Source organism: Apis florea, unplaced genomic scaffold (genome assembly GCF_048593485.1).
Source record: "Apis florea isolate Af1SG1 unplaced genomic scaffold, ASM4859348v1 contig_3158_pilon, whole genome shotgun sequence".
In the NCBI taxonomy this organism is placed as follows: Eukaryota; Metazoa; Arthropoda; class Insecta; order Hymenoptera; family Apidae; genus Apis; species Apis florea.
Genome location: NW_028256713.1, coordinates 2,876,193 through 2,901,244, shown reverse-complemented (window position 1 = coordinate 2,901,244; position 25,052 = coordinate 2,876,193). Strand labels below are relative to the sequence as shown.

General features: G+C 23.0%; 6 protein-coding genes and 1 long non-coding RNA gene across 16 annotated transcripts in view; 3 read left to right on the top strand and 4 right to left on the bottom strand.

Annotated features, from left to right (window-relative positions):
• Positions 1-9: 9 nt before the first annotated feature.
• LOC100865167 (sulfotransferase 1E1) lies at positions 10-4,128 on the top strand. The gene is made up of 7 exons (XM_031920001.2): positions 10-480; positions 1,349-1,572; positions 1,898-1,997; positions 2,956-3,151; positions 3,242-3,368; positions 3,458-3,552; positions 3,633-4,128. The coding sequence occupies exons 2-7, from the start codon at positions 1,365-1,367 to the stop codon at positions 3,942-3,944; spliced, it is 1,038 nt and encodes a 345-aa protein (XP_031775861.2). The 5' UTR covers positions 10-480; positions 1,349-1,364; the 3' UTR covers positions 3,945-4,128.
• On the bottom strand, positions 4,116-6,222 carry LOC100867224 (GTPase Era, mitochondrial). Its single transcript, XM_012493958.3, has 3 exons — positions 5,109-6,222; positions 4,597-5,031; positions 4,116-4,508 (listed from the first exon to the last, which is right to left on the bottom strand). The coding sequence occupies exons 1-3, from the start codon at positions 5,337-5,339 to the stop codon at positions 4,137-4,139; spliced, it is 1,038 nt and encodes a 345-aa protein (XP_012349412.2). The 5' UTR covers positions 5,340-6,222; the 3' UTR covers positions 4,116-4,136.
• Positions 5,201-8,423, top strand: LOC100867423 (uncharacterized). 4 transcript variants are annotated; one of them, XM_086909351.1, is made up of 5 exons: positions 5,201-5,395; positions 6,543-6,671; positions 6,864-7,068; positions 7,270-7,465; positions 7,541-8,423. In XM_086909351.1, exons 2-5 carry the CDS (start codon positions 6,581-6,583, stop codon positions 7,823-7,825), a joined length of 777 nt encoding a protein of 258 aa, XP_086765477.1. In that variant the 5' UTR covers positions 5,201-5,395; positions 6,543-6,580; the 3' UTR covers positions 7,826-8,423. The 4 variants fall into 4 exon arrangements, 3 of the variants coding, with proteins under 3 accessions (XP_086765477.1, XP_086765476.1, XP_003698857.2); XM_086909350.1 differs by lacking the exon at positions 5,201-5,395 and adding an exon at positions 6,205-6,271; XR_001112970.3 differs by lacking the exon at positions 5,201-5,395 and having other exon boundaries at positions 6,253-6,671; positions 7,541-7,926; positions 7,998-8,423.
• A 704-nt stretch (positions 8,424-9,127) lies between these two features.
• Positions 9,128-13,820, bottom strand: LOC100867547 (protein HID1). 2 transcript variants are annotated; one of them, XM_012493953.3, is made up of 12 exons: positions 13,627-13,820; positions 13,016-13,375; positions 12,883-12,936; positions 12,581-12,804; positions 12,230-12,471; positions 11,931-12,161; positions 11,709-11,834; positions 11,384-11,640; positions 11,065-11,308; positions 10,860-10,999; positions 10,614-10,777; positions 9,128-10,529 (listed from the first exon to the last, which is right to left on the bottom strand). In XM_012493953.3, the coding sequence occupies exons 1-12, from the start codon at positions 13,690-13,692 to the stop codon at positions 10,307-10,309; spliced, it is 2,331 nt and encodes a 776-aa protein (XP_012349407.1). In that variant the 5' UTR covers positions 13,693-13,820; the 3' UTR covers positions 9,128-10,306. The 2 variants fall into 2 exon arrangements, with proteins under 2 accessions (XP_012349407.1, XP_003698858.1); XM_003698810.4 differs by having other exon boundaries at positions 10,911-10,999.
• A 132-nt stretch (positions 13,821-13,952) lies between these two features.
• Mettl2 (methyltransferase-like protein) lies at positions 13,953-15,999 on the bottom strand. 2 transcript variants are annotated; one of them, XM_003698811.3, is made up of 6 exons: positions 15,707-15,999; positions 15,285-15,437; positions 14,896-15,210; positions 14,702-14,815; positions 14,450-14,622; positions 13,953-14,371 (listed from the first exon to the last, which is right to left on the bottom strand). In XM_003698811.3, exons 1-6 carry the CDS (start codon positions 15,814-15,816, stop codon positions 14,238-14,240), a joined length of 999 nt encoding a protein of 332 aa, XP_003698859.1. In that variant the 5' UTR covers positions 15,817-15,999; the 3' UTR covers positions 13,953-14,237. The 2 variants fall into 2 exon arrangements, with proteins under 2 accessions (XP_003698859.1, XP_012348988.1); XM_012493534.2 differs by having other exon boundaries at positions 15,756-15,841.
• A 621-nt stretch (positions 16,000-16,620) lies between these two features.
• LOC116415346 (uncharacterized) lies at positions 16,621-24,895 on the bottom strand. The gene is made up of 4 exons (XR_004225961.2): positions 24,069-24,895; positions 23,172-23,683; positions 20,999-21,137; positions 16,621-17,003 (listed from the first exon to the last, which is right to left on the bottom strand). It is a non-coding gene; the product is annotated as an uncharacterized LOC116415346 (long non-coding RNA).
• Positions 24,887-25,052, top strand: part of shep (RNA binding motif single stranded interacting protein alan shepard) — a 32,741-nt gene continuing 32,575 nt past the window's right edge. For all 5 annotated transcript variants that reach the window (XM_086909348.1, XM_086909345.1, XM_086909344.1 and 2 more), the window contains exon 1: positions 24,887-25,035. In XM_086909348.1, the coding sequence (XP_086765474.1) occupies positions 24,979-25,035 (57 nt within the window). In that variant the 5' untranslated portion in view covers positions 24,887-24,978. The remainder of the gene's footprint in view (positions 25,036-25,052) is intronic.

Genomic DNA, 25,052 nt, shown 5'->3' with positions numbered 1-25,052 from the left:
TATATATATATATATAAGTATTTGTAATTTTTAATTTTCATAATGAAATTTATCAAATTCAATCAAAAATTAATCAAAATTGAAACAAATAAGAAAAAAGAAATGGCATCTGATTTAATAGCGATTTGAAGTTTATTAGAAGTATTAAAAGTATATTAAATTTATGAGAAAATCAAGAGATTTTATTTTTTAAATAAACAGTTATATATTTATTGAGATGAATATTTAGAAGATAAATAAAATTCTAACAACAATATACACAGTTCAATTATATTTCAAAAATTTTTATTTTCATAAGGATGGAATTGGTAATCGCTTTTTCTTTTATGAGAGATCGGATAATCGAGGAATTATTATAATGTTGGTGAAAGTTTGTTAACCTCAATACTTTAGGTTTCATTTAAAAGCGATATTTATTCCGATTTCTGACAGTTACACATTCTTCTTCGTTGCATGAACATCGTTTTTTGTTAGTAACAGGTATAATTTCTTAATTTTTTTATTTGTTATAAAAAATTTATATCAACTTAATACTTCTTAATAATATTAATATTAGTAAATAATGAATAAATAATTATATTTAATTTTTAATATATTATTATATTATTTCTTTAAATTGATATATTAATTTATTTATTTCAATTCTTCAAATAAATTTTAGAAAAAATATTGTAATATAAATTGCAATTTACTTATAACAGAGATAATAATTTTTTCTAACATATAGTATAAAATTTGTTTATTTTTTAATCAATTTAAATTCTTAATATATAAATTCTCAATTGAAACTACTTGTTTATATATATATTGTTTTATGATAAAACTTATTCTAAAATAATGAAACTTTCTTTTTTTTTTAATAATTTGTATTCTGATTACTCAATATATCAATTAATCGTAATCAATCTATACGGATAAAAAAATAATTTAACAATATTTTTATTCATATATTATTACGTTTCGTTATATTACCAATATTTAAATTTATTTTTACAATTAAAAGTTAAATAGTGAAGAATATACTTGTAAATTTTTATGTAGTCGAATCTTTTTTGAAATAAGTGGATTATTAATAGTATATAATGAAATATACTAATATATTATAAATAATATATATATTTATAAGAATTCAAAAAATATTTTACGATAAATATTTTTAATTTTTTATACGTTTTTTATCATATTTTTTTTAATTTTTTTGGTGATATTTTTTTTATATTTTATAATTATGAATTATTGATAATTCAAGAAATATTAATCATAAATATTAATTATGAATATCAAGTGTTATTTATTATAATGCTATTATTAAATTTTTATATTTTCTTGATATAAATTTACTTTATAGACTAAAATACACAAGAATGACTCTTGAACCACCGAAATATGAATATTTGAACAAAGAAAATACAAAAAAGATGTTAAAAATATTTAAGGGTGAGAGAACAGGTTGGGTGCTTGTAGGTGAAAAAAAATGGTTTTTTCCTCATAAATATACAATAGAAGGTAAAGGATTCTATAACTTTAAAGCTAGACCAGATGATATTTGGGTCTTATCTTATCCTAGATCCGGTAAGTTATATGTTTTTAAAATATGTTTTATTATTATATTATAATGAAATATAATTTTTATTTTTAACTCAGTTTTATTATATTAAAAGTTAATATTTAAGTTTTTATACATATTTTTCATTAAACTATAAAAGAATTTATTATTATTTATTTAAAAGACTATTAACGATAAAGATTTAAAACTTTGAATAGTGCAGGTATAATCGATACAATTCGATTGTTACGATTATCGATATTATTTCATGTATAAATATTAGCAAATAATAAAGTTAATTATTCATTTTTAAATGATTTTAAAATTTTTTTTATTTTCTTTTTTTTATAGGTACAACATGGACTCAAGAATTAGTCTGGTTATTATCAAATAACTTAGATTTTAAAAGAGCAAGGACAGAACTCTTAACAGAACGATTTCCGTTTCTTGAGTAAGTATAATTAAAATTATAAAATCAAATTAAATTAAATAAAAAATTTTAATTAAAGATATATATAAAAATTAATTTTTATCAATGATATTATGACTTTAAAAATTTATTATGGATTATTAAAACAATAATATAATAATATAATAATGCATGTATATAATATAATATTTATAAGTCAATTATATTTATAAATCAATTATAACTTATGTAATATTACGACTAATAATTATATGTCATTCGTTAAAAATTATATAGCTTATTCATTGATATGTAATAATCTACGATTAATATTGCATGCAAACAACATATAATTATATTATTAGAAAAGGAAATAGAACGGAATAGAAAAGTAATAATATTGTAAATTATATAAAACTATTTATTAATATTTTCATAACTAAAATCTAAAATCGTGTAAATTACATATACGAAGTATTCGTCTACAGATTTAAAAAAAAATTTAAATGTTCGCCTAAAAATTTAAAAAATAATTTTGAAGTTAAAATAGAAATCAAAAATAAAAAAATTATATTTTTAGCCATATTATTCAATTTTTATTTATAAATAAAGATTGATAAAAATATTTCTAGATATTTCTAGAATAAATTTCTCTATTACAATAAATATAAGATAATTAGAATGTAATGAATGATGTTCAAATGTATTTATGTAATGATATCAATTTATGTTATATAAAATATAGAAAAGAAAATAAAATTAAATACTATGAAAATAATTGAAGATAATTGTACTTCTTGATATTTAAGCTGCTGTATATTCATTTTTAATTAAAAAACAAAGTCGAAAATATAATTTTTTCAATTTTGATTTTGATTTTTTTCGTAATTTAATTTGGAGAATTATTTCTTATATTTTCAAATTTTTATCTAGCTGAACATTTTATTTGTTATATTGCCTTATATAAAAAATCTATTATCATTATAAATATTATTTCTAGATTTAGTATGTTCAATCATCCTGAGGTAACGCGTGAATTTTTAGAATTAAATAAAGGAGATAAAAATAAAGAAAAATTATGTAAAAAAATTGCACAACCAGGATATGATATCTTAGAAAAAATACCTTCTAAGAGATTCATAAAATCACATTTTCCATTTAGTTTATTACCTAACATTTTAGAAAGTGGTTGTAAGGTAGATTTATAATAGATTTATATTTACAAAAATAAATTATATTATTATTTTTTATTATATAATTTTATTCAAAAATTATATTTTCTGAAGATAGTATATATTGCAAGAAATCCAAAAGATGTTGCTGTTTCATGGTATTATTTAAATAAAGCAATTAAAACCCAAGGATATATAGGTGATTTTACAACATTTTGGTATTACTTCCAAAATAATCTTAGTGAGTTTTATTAAATAAGTTTTAAAATATTCATACTAAATATTAATAAAAAAACAAAAAAAATTTTATAAAATATTAAAATTGTTTAGCACCATGGAGTCCCTATTGGGAACATTTGAAAGAAGCATGGACACATAGAAATCATCCAAATGTTTTATTCATGTTTTATGAAGAAATGCAATGTGTAAGTTAAATATTTGAAAATTTAATTTTTGAAATTTCTATTAATATATTTTTTATATTTTTGAATTCTTTTTATAATAGGATTTTACAAAAGCAATTAAAAAAATTGCTAAATTTCTTGGAAAAAATTATACTGAGGAGGAAATAAAAAAAGTAGAAGATTATCTAAATATTAAAAATTTTCAAAACAATCCAATGGTAAATTTATCAGAATTAAAGGAATGTGATATTATAACATCCGGAACATTTATTAGAAAAGGCCAAAATAATGGATGGAAGGACATGTTCTCTGAAGAACTTAATATTAAAGCTAATAAATGGATAGAAGAAAATTTGAAAGGAAGTAATTTTAGTTTTCCTTATTTTAATGATCTTAATAGTAATTATAATTAATATTTAATATTTTATTTCTGAAAACAGAAAATTTAATAAAATGTTTAAAAAATTATATATTTTAATAATATTATATATTTATAATTTTAAATAATATTAACATATAAATAAATAAATTTATTATAAATCTTATTTTATAAAATAAAACAATATATAAAAAATAAACAAATATTATTTGTAAAAATGATTTTATTAATGTAATTGAGATGATTCACTATTTGTACATTTTACATTTATACGTACAATTACAGTAGTTCTAAATGCATGACGTAATTCCTTTTCTACATCAAATGCTAAACATTTAATTTTATGAGATTTCATTTTTAATAAAGTTCTTACATATCTTTCTTTAGGACAATCTAATGTTAAAAGGGTATTAATACTATCATCTCCAAATTCTAAATGGTCAATTATTATTCTCATTTTATATGGCATTTCATATGGAAGTATATCCAATAATTTAGCTCTAACTGTTTGTTCTATTATAGTTTTAATTGATTGATCAGTATAAATTTCCTTCTTATATTTCCAATTTTTTAATTTAGCTATATCAAGCAGATAATTCTAAAAATATTTAAACACATGCATATATATACTTCATTATATATATCATTAATAATTACATTATTATTATAATATATTTGTATATTACCCTTAAATCATCCACTCCGTCACCATTTAATGCAGATATCATAAAAATATCATCAAATTTTGGATAATTATTATTATTTGTTAATATTCTTGTAAGGTCTAACAATACCTCTTTTTTCTTTAATTTATCTACTTTATTAAAAATCATCAATAATGGTGTATCTTCCATTTTATTTTTTATATAATTAAGAACAAAATTTTCAAATTTATATCTAGTATATACATTAGTTACATCTTGTATTATTCCAATAACATCTGCATTAGTAATTGCATTTTTAGGATCTTCACTAAATGTTTTTAATAATTTGTAAGTTTTAATTTCATTAGATAATACTAATCCTGGAGTATCCATGAATATAATTTGTGTATTTCCTTCAGTATATATTGCTTCTGCTTTGTGCATTGTGGTATGTACTTTTGAAGATGTTGGACATATCTGCATCAAAAATATTTTCTTTTAAAAATTAAATTATTAAAATAATAAATAATTTAAATATAAATTAGAATACATACAGATCTACCTATAAGTTTATTCACTAATGTACTTTTTCCTGCATTTGGTAAACCCAGAATTGCAACTTTCAACAATTTTTTATTCTCCTGATATAATTCTGATTTATGATTTAATTTTGAAGTAATGTTTTCTTGATCATTGGTATTCCAAATACCAGAGTAGAAAAAAAATCGTTTTAAAAAATATAATTCAGATTGAAATATGTATTGTCTAATCTTAAATATTATCATTTTAATAAATTATAAATTTGTTATACATTATTTATTAAAATTACAAAAAGACAAAGGTTAGATCTTAACATGCATATAAATTCTTTAAAATTAATTTATCAATATTATTTATAAATATATTTAAATATAATTTTTTCATAATAAAATATATATATATATAATAATTTAAGTATAATTCAGATCAATTCAAAAACACATTTATAAATTATACGTAGTTTAAATAATTTATATATAATACATATAATTCATTTTAGCCACCTGAGTTTAAAATTATATAGATATGTATGCATGTATACATAATTTTAAATTTTTTATACATCATAAAATAGAAAAAATATTATTAAACTTAATATAAGTTTAACTAATAGAAGTTTTAACATTATGATAAATAGAAAGATATTAAAAATTTTTAAAGATTGATCTAAATATACATAATTTTTGTAATAAATAAATTAATTTAATAAATAAATCTTAATAAATAATGTAAATAAATATAAAATATATAAATATTATTTAAAGTGGTAAAAAAGATTTATTAGAATTAAACTTTAGATGTTTGAAATTATAGTGTTTATATTTAAAATATTTAAAAAATTTTTTCATTTTTTCAAATAATAAATGTATTGAATAAGATAAATGCATTATATATATTTTTTAAATATATAAATTTTTTACGAATAAATACAAAATACAAAAAAGAAATAAAATTAAAAAATAAAAAAATGATTTATAAATCTTTTATAAAGATTTGAAAGAAAAATATAATTTATTTTCAAACATTTAATTTCATTTCGAAAAATCAATTTTATCTATATTTTTATTTATGTATTAAACATTTCATAAATATGTATATATATTTCATTAGTGTTGGTATACCTGATTTTAAATTGACAATAATAAAAATTCAACCTGCAGTTTGGTCATGTATTGACGTATGTATTCGAATACGTATTATCACTTTATTTCGAATTTACTTACAATGTTTTTTAATGTAATTGAAATTTTTAATCATATAAAATAAAAATATATTTTTAAAAAAATTAAATTTTTTATAAATAATGAATGTCAGAAATGTTATGATGCGATGCATCGATTTAAAATGTACAAGCAATGGAATTTGAATTAGAAACATCTGCAAGCTCATTGTGAATACATTTATGACACTTATTAAGGAAGGTTTTATATAATTGATTTTCAAAAAAGTTTGTAGCAATGGGTCTTTAAAACGACAAGAATAGAGCATGCATTTCTGGATTAATAAACCGGCGGGCAGATATTACGGTTTCACTGGCCGCCGATGCCCCGCCACACCTTTACCAAAAACACACTTTAGTAAGAAAATTCAACATATTTTTAAGTTTTTTGATTTTTTAATTCATTCAATAATATTATTATATTATATCATTTAATAATTTTTTTGAATATTGATTTAATTACAGTTTTTTTAAATTTAAAACTAATATTCTAATTAAAAAAGCAGAAAAACTTTATATGATTTCATTTTTACATTTATTATTTTTATAGATCAATGTAGATACAATGCAGATATGAGACAAATGTTTACACCACTTCATCGATTTCAAAATTTGAATACTATGGGAAATATAGCTGGTCCTAGTAACATAAATAGTTGCAGAATGCTAAGAACAACAATAAGAACAAATAACGAAAATCAAAACAATTTTCCAGTTGGCTCTACTCAACATCCTCAGCTGAACAACATCTCCAAGTAATTAAAGAAAAAGGTCTACTAAGAGGAATCTGAGGAACATGTTCTTCTTATATACAGGGTGACTCACTTATACATGTCTATCATCAGAGTATTTATAAATGATTCGCCCTTCATAATAAATAGTTATAAGTAATATGAATCTTTAAACTATTATAAGAAGAGTAACAATTAAAATATCAAACTTTTGTATGTTTATAGTAATGTAACAACTGCAGGAAATAATCAATTAATATTATCAAATACTACGTCAAATGGAACAAATAGAAGTCTTTTAGATTTTTCGGAATTTAATGATGCAGAACTTGCAAGTTATAGATTACGATGTGGTGTTTGGATAACATTTGTACTTGCAGCAGGTTTTGTTGCTGCTGCAAAATTTTACTTTGGAGACAAGGTAAATTGAAATTGAAATATTTTTCATAGATAATTTTTAATTTTTTTTTTAATTAATATTAAATATTTTTTCAAGGGTCAAGGTATAGAAATATTTGTATTTTGGGGACTATTAACATTATCATTATTTGCGTGTTTATATTCTATTTTATATTGCCGAAATCAACATAACAGTCATGAAGAGCATCAAATTCAAGAAGAACACATTGCATCTACAACTACAATGCCCAATGAAAATATTAGACCTATTTCTGTAGTGAGACAGAATCCACCACCACCTTATCATATTGCTATTTTGATTCCACCAAATAATTCATCGGATGAAGCACCACCACCATCTTATGACAAAGTTATGCGATAAAGTAATATAAAGTTGTATAAAATTCTATCACTATTTTTTCATATATTACATTTTGTAAACATAAATTGATGCTCATAAAAAGTTCGTCTCTAATTATATTAGTAAGTACTTTATTATTAAATTTTTGATTTGTGCAAATAAAAAACTAAAAAGTTAATATTAATTTTTTTAGGATAGGTAAACTTTTACATCTGTGATACAAATATTAATATAATATCTTGATAACATCAATTCAAATAAAATAGTAGAATTATTATTGTAACATTCAGGGCATTATACAATATCTGAATTAAAAAATTAGTATGATGTCCATGATACTTTATGTTTAGTGCAATATAATGTGTTTTTTTTTTATAAATAAATGCTTATAATTTATTTAAGGAAAAAGACAGATATATAAAATGATTTATTATGACGAAAGAATAAGAAGTTTCTTTGTTTATAAAGAATTTTTTCATAACTTAAAGAATCATTGTATTATAATATAATTATAATTAACATAAAATTAATATATTTATTTATAAAATGAAATTATTATACAATAAAATAAAATTTAAATTTAAAATTATAGAAAAAATAAATATAAAATTATATTTGATGCAGACTGTTCACTCTTTCCTCAATTTACCATATTTAAAATGAATTTAAAATCTTTTAATATAAATTAAAATAATTAATAAAATATTGATTCTATTGTATAATGATTAATAAAAGTATAAGTTAACTGTAATGTACATATTTTATAATATTTGATTATATATTTGTACATAATATAGGTAAGTGTATACATATATACACGTTAGTACGCGCACATACATACATATATATTTTTCTTGTCAATATTAAAACTGTTTATATATGTAAATGAAAGTTACATAATAACTTTGTTTTATATTTGAAATAAATTTATATAACACATTATTATATAGAATATTATATCTAATATTTATAATTAATTATAATTTTCAAGCTATAATCTTGCATATCAAAATATAGCTTGAATTGAGGAAAATATTATTATTATTAAATTTTTATTTTACTTTTTCAATTTGCTATATACCAAATTTGTTACAAATATCAAACTATATTATACTTATAGTTTTATCATATAATGAATAAGAGCAGATGTTTATTTTGTTGTGGTGAAGCTATTTAAGTGATTAAATATTATTTTATTATTAAACTTATATATTAAAAAAAATATATTTCAACCTTAAAATACAAATATTACGATTTTATGCAATCAATATATAAATATATAGAAATATAAGAAATATTGAAATTTTTAAATCTTAATATTTTAAAATCATTTTCTTTATATAACTTTTTTTGTTGCTATATATATAAATAAACAAAATATTTTCATAAAAAATCATGATATTAACAAACTAATTTATTAAATTTTCCAAATTGAAGTAAAAAGATAAAATTATATATATGTATATATATATATATATATATATATATATTTATTTATTTAAAAAGAAATTATATTAATTTTTTTTAAGTATTTTAATTATAAAATAAATTTATCTAATATATTAGATATATATTAAATATATCTAATATATTTAATATATTTAATATTATTATTTTTTAAATTATGATTATTATTTTTAAAATTTTAGTAAATAAATATACTTCATATTATGAGATTAGAAATCTAATAATTTAAATACATAATTAAAACATGTGAAACAAACAAAAAGGAACTCTATTTTCTAATCTTTAAAACATTAAAAATCTAAAAAAAAATTATTAGTGCACTTAAAACTTAATAAATTCATTTGTTACTTTTATACATTTATATAATTTTATTTATAAAATTTTAAAGCATGATAAAATAAAAATATTATGAAATGTTTGTATTTTAAATAATATATTATGCATAATATGAATTATCATATCTTTCAAAATTTTTATTACTATTACACAGATTTACAGACTAATTACTACATTACATTTCATTTATTTTTAATAAATATATTATAATATTCAGTAATAAAAAATAAACAATTTGAGTAATGTTCTTTTATTGAAAATACTAAATTGATGAAGGAAAAAGAACTATCATTGATTAAATATATTTATCAATTATCAATATATTAATTAAATATATTTATTAATTTAGTTTTATTTATTAAATTAGTTTTATGATGATGTTTTTGTGAAGGCACTTACACAGTCACAAGTATTTATATATTTATTAGTGAAAATTGAGAATTATAATATGTCATAGTTTTCCATAATTAATATTTGCAAAATCAGTTCTATAATTCTGTGTAATAGACTTATAGGAAAGATTATATTTATGAAAATGTCATTTATTAGTTAAAATAAATTATTATTATTGGAAATAATTTAATAGTAATAAATAAATTACTGAGATTTCTTTCTTTATACTAAGAAATATTTCAAGGAAAGATAATATATAAATTTCAATATTAAAGTTAATAATAATTTGCTTAATATTCATTGCATTTAAACTCTTTGGATTTCAAATAACTTTACATCAGTATCATACCATATTGGTGGTTCAACATTTCTTAAATATATAACGCCCCACATATATGTTCTAAACCAAGCAGTTGTTCCTGCATTTGCTTGATATCTTCTAATAAGAATAGGATGCGGTACTGGCAACAAGCCAACTAATGTACCATGTTGTAAAAATTTTAAAATTTCACTTTCATCTGTAAGACCTCTGAAATATTTAATAAGATAAATGAACATTTATAATTTATATATAATAAAAAAATTAAAAGGAAAAATGATAAATTATACTTACTTATCAATGCATATTTTTTCAACTTGAGGTACAAGAACTTGAAGTAATCGCATAATAGTTTGCAATGGAAGTTTAGTTTTCCATTGATATACCCATTCGCTAGAAGGAACCCATTGATTTGTATTGTTAGAAGAATTGTGTTCTGCCACTCTAATACCTCCTTTCTATTTAATTATTAAAACAACATATAAATAATTTATGAATATTAAATATATTCATTGATTATTTATACCATTATAATCTTACTGGTATAATAGAGTTTTTAGTAGAATTCATTAAATCTTCTGTAGAGCTTACGTTGTTTTGATGATTAGATTTTCCTACATCAATATTTACTGAAGGACTTAATGGATGTGCAGATTCTTTTTCAGTCATTTTTTCAATACCTTTAAAATAATTAATTAAAAAATATTATTGTCAAATAACGAATAATAAAATATCAGAAATTTACCTGGGGTTTCTAATAAAGTTGCTTTTAAAGTTCCAGGTTCTGCAGGTTGTGCAGGATGTGAACCTTCCATTGCTGTTTCATTAACATTTTCATTAGATGTACTAGCAGGTACATGACGACGTTGTCTTTTACTGAGAGACTTTGCAATTGTATTACAATCACTTGGTAAATTTGCTAATGCATGAAAGACTTGTCTTTTGCGTATTATAGTATAAACCAAGTTACTATTTCCATCAAATTGATACTAGTAACATACAAAATGAATTTTGTTAATTTTAATTTTATTTTAAATTTAAAAATCTTTTTCTATAAAAATTACCTGAATGATATTGTTAAAAATTTCTAAAAGAAAAAATACTAAATGATGATTAGTAGGTGCTGAAAATAAAAACCATGGAGTGCTAAATGCTTCAAGTAAATGTAATAGCTTAGTACTAGCCACCATTGATAGTGTTTTAAGATATGGAGATACATTGACTAGAATTGTTAGTAAACAATCGAATAATGGCTGTAATCTTTGGTGTCCAGTTGTAATTATCTTGTGAAAAACAGTGACTAGCAAATCAGCATGAGTACCTGCGAGTATTTAATAATTAAAAAAATAATACCACATTAATAAATAGAATGTATTAATATTATAATACCTGTAAAAACAGGAATATCCATAGGTACTGTAGCTGTATATGGTTTATTTAATCTAACGCCGAAATTACGTTCTCCACTTAATAAAAGTAAAATAAATACACCGATATGCATTAATCCAACACGAGCTGCAAAATTATATTTAATTATTATATGTAATAAAAGTATTTATTTAAATTTTATCAATTTTTTCAAGATTATAATTATTTTAATTAATCATTTACATTGATCGGCACGCGAATCATTTAAATGATACAATATAGGTACTAATACTTCAAGAACATCTGAACTTTTTAATACATAATATAAAAATTTCTTGTTATAGTCACACATTTTCCAAAAAAATACCAATAATTCTTGGTGAAAATGTACTTTCTTAGTAGAATTTGGTAAATATGTCTGCATTAATGGATTATTTAATAATCTTGTAATACCTTTCAATACAAACTGAAAATCTGAAAATTTAAAAATAATAATTTATTTGATTATTTGTTCAAAAAACATATAATTAAATATAAATTACCTTCATCTCGATGAATTCGACTTAAATAATTAATGAATAAATTATCTCCAATACTTCCTTCTTCTAATGGAGTACTACCACTAGTATCATGATCTAATGTTACTATAAGAATTTGTAATGCAACATCAACTAATGGTTCTAACGAATCAGTAAATAATAAATGATTGTATGGCACTCCAAGTCCAACAGGATCATATGCACATACCGTATTCAATAATGATGTAAACATAGGCAAAGCATGTCTGTATTAAAATATGAAAATTTAAACTAATTATTTTTATACTTTGTTATATATTAATAATAAATTTATATTAAAAGTTAAAATTTAAATTAAAAGACATTTTAATTTACCTATTTTCAGAACTAGTTAAGTGTTGAATCCATTTGTTTGGAGTAACTGATAGATCCAAAGGAGGATTGTACATGGTTTCACTGAAGCAAGTTAATAACAACTTTAGTAACTCTGTTCTATTTGAATCTAAAATTGGATATCTAGGAGGTGAATGAGCAAATCCTACACCAGCTTCCCAGATATATTCACAACTATCTATAGATTGTAATTCTTCTGCTTTATCCTAAAAAAATTTCAAAAACATTTTAATAAATATTTAAATAATATTCTGAAAATTCTATAAATATAAAAAAATACTTACAGGACCAGACTTTTTATTTGCAGCTACTGTAAAATCAGGACAAAATAAGAGATCCTAAAGTACAAATATATATATATAATTATAAATATAATAACTCCTAATATTTTTTATTATTTTCAAAAATATATCTTACACAGAGAGCATTAAGTAAAGAATGAGCTAAAGGTACACTTTCTTCATCTTCTTTACCAGGTAAACTAGACCAAAAAAATCCTTTCCAATCAGCATCCTCAAAAATATAAGGTAATAATCTTGTTAATAAACGACAACAATTTAAAACAGTTTGTTGTTCTCTTTGTGTTCTACAACTGTTATCAACTGCTTTCACTAATTTCTCTACTGCTTTATAACATAATGTGGCTAAATTTGAAGGAGCTTCTTCTCTTAATATACGAATTTCAGGCGCAGGAATTAAAGTAAAAATATCTTGTACATTAGTCACATTTTCAGACCAAAATTGATCCCAGAAATTGTCATCTGAAGCGTCAATTACCTATAATTAAGAAAGAAAGAAATATATTTTTTAACCTATAGTGACAAACTATAATTTATTAAGCAATTTTCATAAAATTAAAAAAAATATAAAATAAAATAATGTTTTATAAAAGAAATACAAATATTATATATCTATTTAAATATCTTTTACTGATTTAAAAAATGCAAAAATTATACATATTTGGAATTGATTTGAAATGTCAAATATATCATATGTTATTGAATAAAATGATAAATAATAATTTTCACCTGCGTTTTTGACGTCAATTGTACAACTGCTTTTCGAAAATTTAATTTTGTGTCAGCATTTCCCATGTTTTTCTATATTTTATGTAAATTTAAAGTAAATAGTTTAATGATGAATCACAAAAATGACTTATTTCCCTTTAAACTAAAACGATGACGGTCGCCGCCATATTTATGCTTTAAAACAATGTTGCCAATATAAGTTTTTTTTTTTTGAATTATAATTTTCTTCTTCTGTTATATTATAGATAATATAGATAGATATATATTTATATTATTAATATTATAAATATATTATATAAATATAAATATATACAAATAAATAATACTTTTTCTTGTATAAAGATTTTATTAAATTTAAATACTTACAAATTACAAATTGCTTATATTTTAATGTTTTAAGATTCTAATAACTTATCATATGTAGATAAAAATTTAAATATTTTGATTTTTTTATATATTTCATAATTATTCCTAATGCTCTTGTTTCGTAATTATAATTATTTTTGATTAATAATAAAATGTTCTTATGTATTCTTTAATATTCTAGAAAGGAATAATATTTAAAAAAAAAAGTGAAATAGTTACATCAATTATAGCAATGCAATTTTTATTTATTTTCTATACTTTCCTTGAATCCATACTCTATACATTTTAAGTTGTTTTCCTCTATTAATTTGTAATCTTCTATCTATAAGATTTTGTTCTTCTATAAAACCACAACTTGTAAATAATATCCTAACTTCTTCTGTAAATAAATATTTTAATTATTTATTACTTTTATATATTATTTATTAAATATTTAATTTAATATTAAATTAAATACCTTGTGTAAAAAAATACACTCTAGTTCCATCTCCTCGAACATAAAAATTGTTTGCAAGACAACTACCTTTTTTAAATCTTAATTGAGCTAAATCATATCTTCCATAATCTCGAAACAAAACTAATCCACCTGATTTTAAATATTTGTGGACTTGTTCTATGATATGTTTCATTCTGCAAAAATAAATTATAGTTCATATATTTATTTTAACATTTTTAATTATAAAAATATATATAGACTTGATATATTTACTTTTCAGGATTAATAGCTGAAAGAACAAATATCAGCACAATAATATCTAAACTTTCTGGTTCAAAAGGAGTTTGCCATTCCTCTTGTGTTACATCAAGAATAAATGCTTTACATCTTTAAAATAAATATAAATAATGTCATTTAGTATTGTTATAATATGTTGTTATTTAAAATATATATATATAAGATTATACCTCGATGTGTCATAAGCAGAATTCTGTTTCAATATGTCTATTGCTTTTGCAGAAAAATCACAACAATATACAAATAAATTTGCATCTGTGTTATATAAAAGTATTGGAAATACTGTGTTTCCTACTCCACAACCAATTTCCAAAATTTTATTTTCATTTTTACTAGGTAAATCAAGGATATTTTCATGAGTTTCTTGATCATTTTTTTTTATGTTTTCATTTTTAAATCTTAGAGGTTGTTTAATATTTTGTTTTACAATATCAGCAGCTAACTCAGGAAATTCTGTAAATAACCAATGTCTATCTTTGAAAAATCTGCAACATTAAAAATAAAATTTTTTTCTTTTATAATTTAAAGAAATTATTAAAGTAATAATTGATTTATGTACTTATTTTCATGTATTCCATAAAACTTATCCCAATACTTATAAGCCTCATGTTCATATTCCAAAATTTTTTCATCTGTCATAGTTATGGTTGAATTTTCATTTACTTTTTGTTTTGCTAAATTTTGCTGCTCTTCATCCCATATAATATTATCCCTTTAAATAATAATTTAAATAATAAAAATTATATACAAGAGAAAGTATATACATTTAAGTTTAATATATTAATTCTTTTTTTAATTATAATTTTATTAATTATGATTAATGATTAATGATTATATTTATTAAATTATGATTAATTTTTATACAATAATTTTATTTAAAAGATTTCGTATTTTATAGGTTATAATTATAAAACTTTAATATTACAAATTATTAAATACTAAACAATAATATATAAATATATATACTAAATAATAATATACCATGCATTATGTTGAAATACGTTGTTAATGTTAGAAAGAGTTCTGTTACCAAATTGTGGTCTTTTGTTATTTGACTCATTCTGTTGAAGTTTCGGTATATCTTCTTCCATCTTTGCACCACGTGTTTTCTATAATATATATATATATTTAAATATATATATTAAAATAAACATATAAATATGTTTATGTATAAGCATATAAGTTATTTTTTATTAAAAAATTTTACATTAAATAAAAAAAATTGATAAAATATAATACAAAATATACATAAGATAAATTGATAAATAATAATCTTTTTATTATAATAAAATATTAGATATATAAAATTATAACAGAGTAATATATAATAAATTTTATAATAAAATTTCATTATTTTTATAATATTTTATTTTAATTATTTAAAATATTTTTTTTAAATTACGATAAATAATTTAAATTATACATACATACACACACACACACACACACACACACACACAAATATCGCATAATAGAATCCTTGCAGATCAACGACCTAAGAGACAGATATAGGTTGAGGGCATGTGGTATGCGGAAACAGGATGGGTGTGACGCAAAGGGTGCAAGTTAAGGGTGATATGTTGCATCATTAGATGATTACTTCAAAGATGAACGATAAATTATAGATATTTATGTTTTTCTATCTCAAAATTAATATTATCTTAATATTATCAAAAAATAATATTATTTATAAAAATATTTGTATACTATACTATACTATATTATATATTAGTTATTGAGTATTCTTGATATAATTGTACATCGAATAATGATATACAAATATTAATTATTAATATTAAAACAATACGACTTTGTATAGAATTTAACATATTAAATACATTTTTCATTGTTGTTATTAATAAAAAATAATTTATTAAAATTAAAGAAAAAGATAATTTATGAATGTTAGAAATATATATTATTATTTTATACATCATAAAGATATCTTGTAGTAAATTATATAATAACTTATATAATTTATTATAATAATTATAACAACATTTTCCAATAATTTTGTGTATTAAAATAAATTTTAATTGAAAAATGTAAAATAATTGATTTAGATCTAAAAAATACTAATTCGCAAGATTTTATATGACACTAAATAATATTACTAAGTGTTAAAAGATTCTTCCGTTATTGTATGGTGTTTCATAGTTCGTCGTGGGTGGCTACCGTGATATCCTAATCCCAGCAAGTCCCTAGGGGTGAGATCGATACATCCATTTCTCTTTTCCTCATGTTTTCACGGGGGTTAGTATTCATCGATTTTAGGCAACTGAAAGAAAATTTAAGAAAAGTGAAATTAAAAATATTTTTTTTAATAGTTTTTTTATATCAAATACAAAAAAATAAATGTAAAAAATAATAAATATATATTTATATTATTAACATAAAGATATATTTCAATAAAGTATTCATAAAAAATACTTTTAATTAGTATGTTTAAAATAAAATATAAAAATTAAAATAATATATAAAATAAAAATGAAAAAATAATGTAATATGTTTTGTATATTTTAATATATTTTTTGTATATTGTTATATGTTTTGTATATTGTAATAATCATAAATATTTAACTAAATATACTATTACCATTATAGTAATTAAGAGAAAATAAAATATAATTAAAAATAATTTTCGAAACCTTATTATAAAAAATAAAAATATTATTGTCTGAAGACTATACGTTTTTTTAATAAGAAATTTTCAGAAAATGAAAAGAAAAAGAAATTGTTGAAAAACATGAATAAAAAATATACACATAGAAAATATAACAAGGAGATTAAAAGGATAAGCAAAAAACGAATATAGAGAATTAAAAATAAAAAAAGATAAATAAAAACAATAAAATAATTTCTGTAGATTTCTTGAAAATTTATTTAAAGATTATTATATTAAAATCTTATTAAATCAATATTAAAATCATTATTCACAAAAATTTTTTAACTCTTCTACATATGATATTTAAATACAAAATCAATTTTAATTTTCCGTTATATTATTATTAAAATTCAAAAAGAGGGAAAAGAAAAAGAAATTAAATAACAAAAGATACAAACATCCACTAAATTTAATTAAAATCAAAAGTATCGATTATTATTGAGAAATTTGTAGGAAAAAAGATCTCCGTGTTGAGAAATGTATATATATATATGTGTCGAAGTAGAAAAGAATATAGAAAAAAAGATGAGAGACGCGAGAAAGAAAAAGAAGACGAGAAAAAAAAATAAAAATGGAGATAGGACAGGGAGAGATGCAGAGATGGGACGGAGAAGCAGGAAAAAGAGGGAGGGAAAGGAAGATGGAAAATATGAGAGGGAGAGAAAGAAAAGTGAGTAGAGAACTCTGCGCGCCGCAGCGCTACGGGGTGGTTGCCCTCGTCTGCGCTTTGTGGGAAATGCCCGCTCAATAACGCGTAGGACCTCGTCTGCCCCTTCTCACCCTCGGAGACATCACTGCAAGGGCCACTGCCCCAAAAGGCATGGCTATCCGTTGAACAACCCTTATCCTATCTCTCTCTCTTATCCATAAGATACTTTTTGAATCTTCTTTGTTCTTGTTCTGATCTTTCTTCTCTTCTTTTAAGCGTCTCATATATTAAAAATGATTTTTATCCTTACATATTATCATTGAAAAAAATAAGAAGAATTAATAAACATCATTGCATCAAATTGTAAATCAAATGTATACATTATATTTGTTTCTTTAGATTAACCATATAAAGTAAAATTATCATTAATACAAAATAAAACTTATGAAAGAAAAAAAAAATAAAATCTAAGGAATAAAAATTTTATTTTAAAGAATTAAGATTATAAATAATGGCATTCAAAAATTATTACTATTATATACATTATATATTACATTATAGATATAATACTAATATATATATATATTATAATACTACGTTCATTCTTTATTAATAAATAAATACTATATTTTTACATACATAATTTAAAAATTTTTTTAATGTTTGCTTGCCTCTCCATAATAAACAATACAAATTAAAGTAATAAAATTATTTAAAATTTAAATTGATAATTTAATGATAAATAAAAATCATTTTAATATGAATTACTTTTAATATGAAATATTAAAGAAATACAGAAAGAATATAGAAAGATGATTTTTTTTATTATATATAATTTTTTAAAATTTATTTTAAAAAATAAAGAATGATTTTTTATGTACATATAATACATTGATAAATAGAACATGTAAAGATATTTAATTGCATCTTTGCATTTTAGCTTTTTAAGAGAAAATGGTCGATATCTGTCCAGTTACTTCACCCTCGTTCTAGGCATGGTGGAACCCCCAAAGATCGTTCGGGCAATGACCTCGAGATTATATATTCTGCTACTATAGGGTGGTACAGGGTTATTTTTTCTGAATTTGTCCGCGGCCTATATTTTTTATCAAATTATATTAAAATGTTATATTTAAAAAATTGAAATATTTATTAAAAATGAAAAAAATAATAAAGTAAAATTGATCATAAAATAAAAAATATACATTAATAAAAACAAAAAGAAATTAAACAATTTCTTTTTGGGGTTATTTAAAAATAAATATTGTTATTATTTTTTAAGAAATAAAAAATATTGAATTTAAACAATTCATCCTAATATTAATTTTTGCGTTTTACAAAAAAAAAGACCATATTATACCTTATTTATCGAGTTATTTGATGATTCTTTTCATAAAAGATTGATATGAGTAATAATTTCATATCAAAGAAAACAAATTAGTATCAGTTATAGTTTTCGTGGCGGATAGCATTTATAAGTCATGCTTGCTATATCCACCATCTACCGGATCAATAAATACTCTTCTTGTTTCATAGGAAGTGTTTCCTTCTGTCCAAATTCTATGTATTACGATAATATCTGACATTTTGTTACAACAATGTATCATTGTATTAATGCATTTTAATAAAATACAATATGAGATTTTAAATATCAGAAGATAATAGAAGATAATAGAAAAAGTGTCTTTTTTTCACAAAAATTAATAAATTTGTCATAAACATTTGTTTAAAGTGAAAATAATAGAAATAAATCTAAATGAATTTATATATTAAATGCAATTTGCAAATTTAATTTAAGTGATGAAAGTTTAAGATTTTAAATAGTAAAGTATATCTTGCAATATCTCATAATTCGTATTTAACAAAATTAAATTTAATAGTAAGTTCATTTTTAAAACGAAAACAAATTTTAATTTCTATAAGAACTTTTAATTTCCATTTTTTCATTTTGATCTTATTTATTTTCAAATTTGAATGATCAACTTATATAGAAATCAAAAAATGATATTTTCCATTTTTCTTATGTTTTTTAATGATATCAGTTATATTTATATCTAAAAGAAATTTATTTCTCTTATTAAAGAGATATTAATAGAAATAAATGGTTAAGGGATTTAACGATCAATATGTTCATTACATTATGAATTACTTTACATTACATTATGAATTTTTCAGATATATTGGAAAAAAGTCCAGAGAAAACAAAAACTATCTATACTTTGGTCGGAATAAGTCGGATTTTACAGCATGCGTGCAAATAGATGCGTAGATACCGACTGCTCGTATCTATTTATAACGGCGACGGATCGCGAGGCAATTGACCGCGTGGCCTTGACTTCCTGTTGACCCAAGTGCCCCTAGGGAATTTTAGCGTACATCGTGGAATTTCTTACCACAATATTCGAGCATCTTGTCTAACCATCTCTTTCAATATGTCCCATATATAGTATTTGCAAAGGTATATATATTAAATAAATATATAGTATTCATAAAATTACTAATTAATTTGAATGTATTTTATAAACTACTTAAAAAAAAGAAAATTAAAAATAATTATTTTAATCTTTTTATCTATTATTTAGTAATCAATAAATGATATTGATGACTGATCGAATGCAATATCTATATAGAAACGAAAACTTTTATTCAACATTTATACGATCTTTAATAAGTATTATTTTCAATCTTTGAAATATAATCAATAAATGTTTATATAATGAAACATGTATATAGCATTTATCTAGAACAATGAATTAAGGAATTAACATTAACATGAAAAATATAAATTCTGTTTAAAAAATGATTCCATGCGAAATTTCCTCTAAAATATCTTTAACATATTTATCTTACAGGTTCAAAATAATCATAAAGAATGTAAACGAAAGTGTTTACAAGTTTCTTTCTTTCTATACCAAAATCGGGTATATCGATTCTCCGTGAATAACTTTGTTTAGCTTACTCAAGTCTAAGTGCTTTTTTTCTGCAATCGGTAGGAAACCTGTTCGTACGAGCAACGGAATGTCTGAGTGGCTGCCGTCCTCTCATCTCCGTGCAATTCCACACGTAGTAGACGAGTCGACCAAGTAAGATCGTTCATTCTGTAAAGAACATTTTTGTTTTTCATTAGAAAATCCGTCATAATATAACTACTGAAATAAAAAATGAAAAATAATCAAATAAAAGAAGGATAAAAGGAAGTAGTTATTATATATAGTATATTAAAAATAAAATTAATAAAAGTAGCTAAATAATAAAGTTTTGAAAACTATTTAAAGTCATCATATTATAAATATTCATTAGATATTACATATCAATATATGCAAGATTAGAAAGAATATAGAAAAAAGAGAAAGGAAAAAGGAGAAGAGGAGAAGAGAGAAGAGAAGAGAGGAGAGGAGAGAAGAGAAGAGGAGAGGAGAGGAGAGGAGAGGAGAGGAGAGGAGAGGAGAGGAGAGGAGAGGAGAGGAGAGGAGAGGAGAGGAGAGGAGAGGAGAGGAGAGGAGAGGAGAGAGAGAGAGAGAGAGAGAGAGAGAGAGAGAGAGAGAGAGAACTCGTAGGAGGTTGTGGAGGATGTCGAGAAATGAAGGCCAACGGCCTTGACCTTGTCCGTGATTTCATCGTGAATGAGAGGGAAAGAGAGGAAGAGATACAAGAAAAGACATCGGTCAAAACAAAGTGGCCTGCTTTCTTGTTCATCAAAGAAACGATAGTCAACAGGCAGGAAAGCAAATCCAGGTAAACGGCCATTGATGTTAATGACTAAAATTCCCTTGGCCTTTTCTACTAACTACATTATGAAACTTACTTTTTCAATTTTAAAGTAAAAAAATTATGTATATAATGACCGATTTATCGATTCGAATTTGTTTAGATAATGACAAAAATTATTAACTAGAAATTATATTATTATGAATAATCGATGTCATTTATGAAAATAAAGAAAATAATGTAAGTATATTCTTATCTAGGAATAATTTTAAAATATAGAATTTATTGAACGATAATAATTTAAAGTTATTTTTTTGTTAATCTATGCTCTTTCTTAAATGATTCACAATTCATAAATATATATTATTAATTTTTTATGCATATTTTTGGCATAATTTGTATTTACTAGAAGAATAACAAAATAACTAATAAGAAATAGATTCTAAAGATTAGATTTTTAAAATTATTCCATCATGATTAAAGTGATTAATTATTTGTGAAAAATATACAAATACAAATAGAATAATGATTTACATTTATTTTTGTAGTTTTAACTTTTTTAACTTTTTCGTAAAGTAAAAGTATATTAGGATATATATATTCGATATAAAATCAATATTATTATTAGATAAAATAATAATATTTTGTTAATACAAATTTTGTAATTGTATGTATTGGACTAATAAGATCAATAATAAGATCAATAATAATATTATGTTCGGTATTTTTTAAATATTTTTTTGTATAAGAAATTTAAAAAAAATTATATGTCATTCTATAAACATCTATTTAATTCCCAATGATACGATTAATTGCTATATAGTTGTGTATATATCAAAATAAAATATATAAATAATTAAATGAAGAATTTGTTTCAAATCAAGAGAATTATTTTCCTTATACTATTGATCAACACTTGATTTACACTTGCAAATATAAAGAATAACTTTTTTGATTAATACACAAATATGACCAATAGGTAGTAACTAGAAATAGAATTTAGTTACAAGTAAAGAATATGAAGAAAAGATTGATTAAGAGCGAAATACATATTGTTTTCGCAAACTTGATCGAAAATTATATATTTGTCTAATAGCATTTTAATGAATGAGAAACATTGATGATCGCAAAAAAAATTATTAAGATTCGTTGTTCGAAAAAGGACGGGAAAATCTTGTCTCCTGACCTCGAGGGAGTAGGAGAAGTGAGTGAGGTCGTTCTACGATCGATAACGCGAGTCTCTCGCGAAAAGGTGTGAAAGAAACTCGTCGAGTACAACGAAAGGGCTGAAAGAATCGATCTCATTCTATAAAAAGAAAGAAAGAAATTTTGATATCTACCGGTTTTTTTTTTTTAATAAATACTTGACGAATAAAAAAAAAAGTTGGCAGTATTCTTAGTATTCTTAATATAAAAGAACATACGTTTATTATCGTATCGCAAAGGGTTGCGTATACGGGGGTGAGTATACCCGCCACTGTCTGTCGTTCGTTTTCTCTCTTCTCTTTTTTCATTCTCTTCTCTCGTATCGTCCTTCATTTTCGATCTTTGTCTTTCGCGGGTGCTGTTACTAGCGATCTCCGTCGTGTTCGCCACTCGTTCATTCGCATGCCTGCCAACTATGCCACACCGAAATTCATCGAAGAAACCGTGGTGATCATAGCCCTCTCTTTTTACGTCATTCGTTAGGTAGTAGATTCTATCTTTGTTAGACGAATTATAAAGACGTTAGTTATCTCTTTGTTGCACTCGATACTCGTAAGATATCGCTTGTATCTCGTGATACGTGAGTGTGTGTTGAGTGGCGGTCGTGCAGACAGGTGCGGCCGCCGGAGCCCCATCGTTGGTGGTGGCGCACATTGCGCCTCCAAGCGGCGATTCTCCTTAGTTTCGGGCAAGATGGGCGAATCTCGCCGGGCAGTAGCTTAGACTCTACCTACAAGACAACACATATACTAAATGTTTCCTAACCACAAGTAACAATTAATTGTACATTTATTTTATTTAAGGGAACACAAACTCTATTTTTGTAATATACTGTATTAGTAGTGCTTTGTGGAATTTGTACGTAAAGAAAGGTGCGAAGCCACGCGCGATATAACGGACGAGAAGACGACGAAAGTAGGAAAAGATAGGAAGGTTTCTCGATAACTGGAAGACCTAAATACGAAAGAAGAAAAACGGATACGAAAAAAGATAAAGAAATAGTGGATGAACAGAAAAAAGATAAAAATCAAGAAGACAGCAACTGAAACGACGAGGATAACGAGGGGGGACAATTCCGACGAAGACGGCAACGAGGTGGATAAGGACGATCGTACCGCAACAGTGGCCGCCACTGAGGCTGAAAACGACAGCGAAGTAGGTGATAATCTCGCGTAGTCTCTCCGCTCGTTGACTTAGTTCGGTGTAGCTAGCTGATTTTCTTGATGTGGTGCGTGTTTTAATAACGAATTATAACGTGGAGAAAAGTGTTCGATTGATAGTAATAGTGAAGTGTATAATCGACACACCCTCTTGACACTCAACATCTATTTCATACCGTCATCGGTTCAACTCTTTACCCTCTTCTTTCCTTATCTTGTTCTTTTTCGTTCTATCCTTTATTACATTTACGTACCGCGTGTACATTTGATCACTGCAGAAAGCCGTACATACTACGTCTATCTTTTTCTTTTTCTTTGCTTTTTCTTCGTCATAACCCTCAACTCGTTTTCTCTTTCTTCTCTCTCTTTTTCTTTCTTTCTCTTTTACTCTCGCTCTCTAGATTGTCTTATTATCTTCTTCTCTTTCTTTCGAGCGAAGTGATTTATCGTTTCGCTTGTCGCATCGAACTTCGTTTGTGTTAAAACTATACCGACTGACTAACTATATCCCTTTACATCCATAACCATACATACTGTACTTCGTTCTTACCCCCTCCCAACAAACACCCTCGTTTTACGAAGCGTCTCACCCACACCTATTTGTCCTTTCTTTCTTCCTCTTTTTCTGCCTCCGCTCCACCCCGGTTTATCGGCCGATCGGAGTGCAAATTCGTTCGTGACCGTGCTGTGTGGGTTTTGCATCTACTAGTGTCGAAAGATATAAAAACGGGGGTGACGCCGTACTTTTGGCAACATCAGACCAGCAACGTACAAATACGAATAAGAGAAGAAACACATATTACCGTAGTAATAGGACGGTACGGTATCGTTTCGAGCAGGCGCCACGAGCGATAATATCACTAACATGTCCGTGAGAATGGAAAATGTAGCCGCGCCGAGGAAGCTCAACTATAAAATGATAGTAAGTAAAGAAAACAC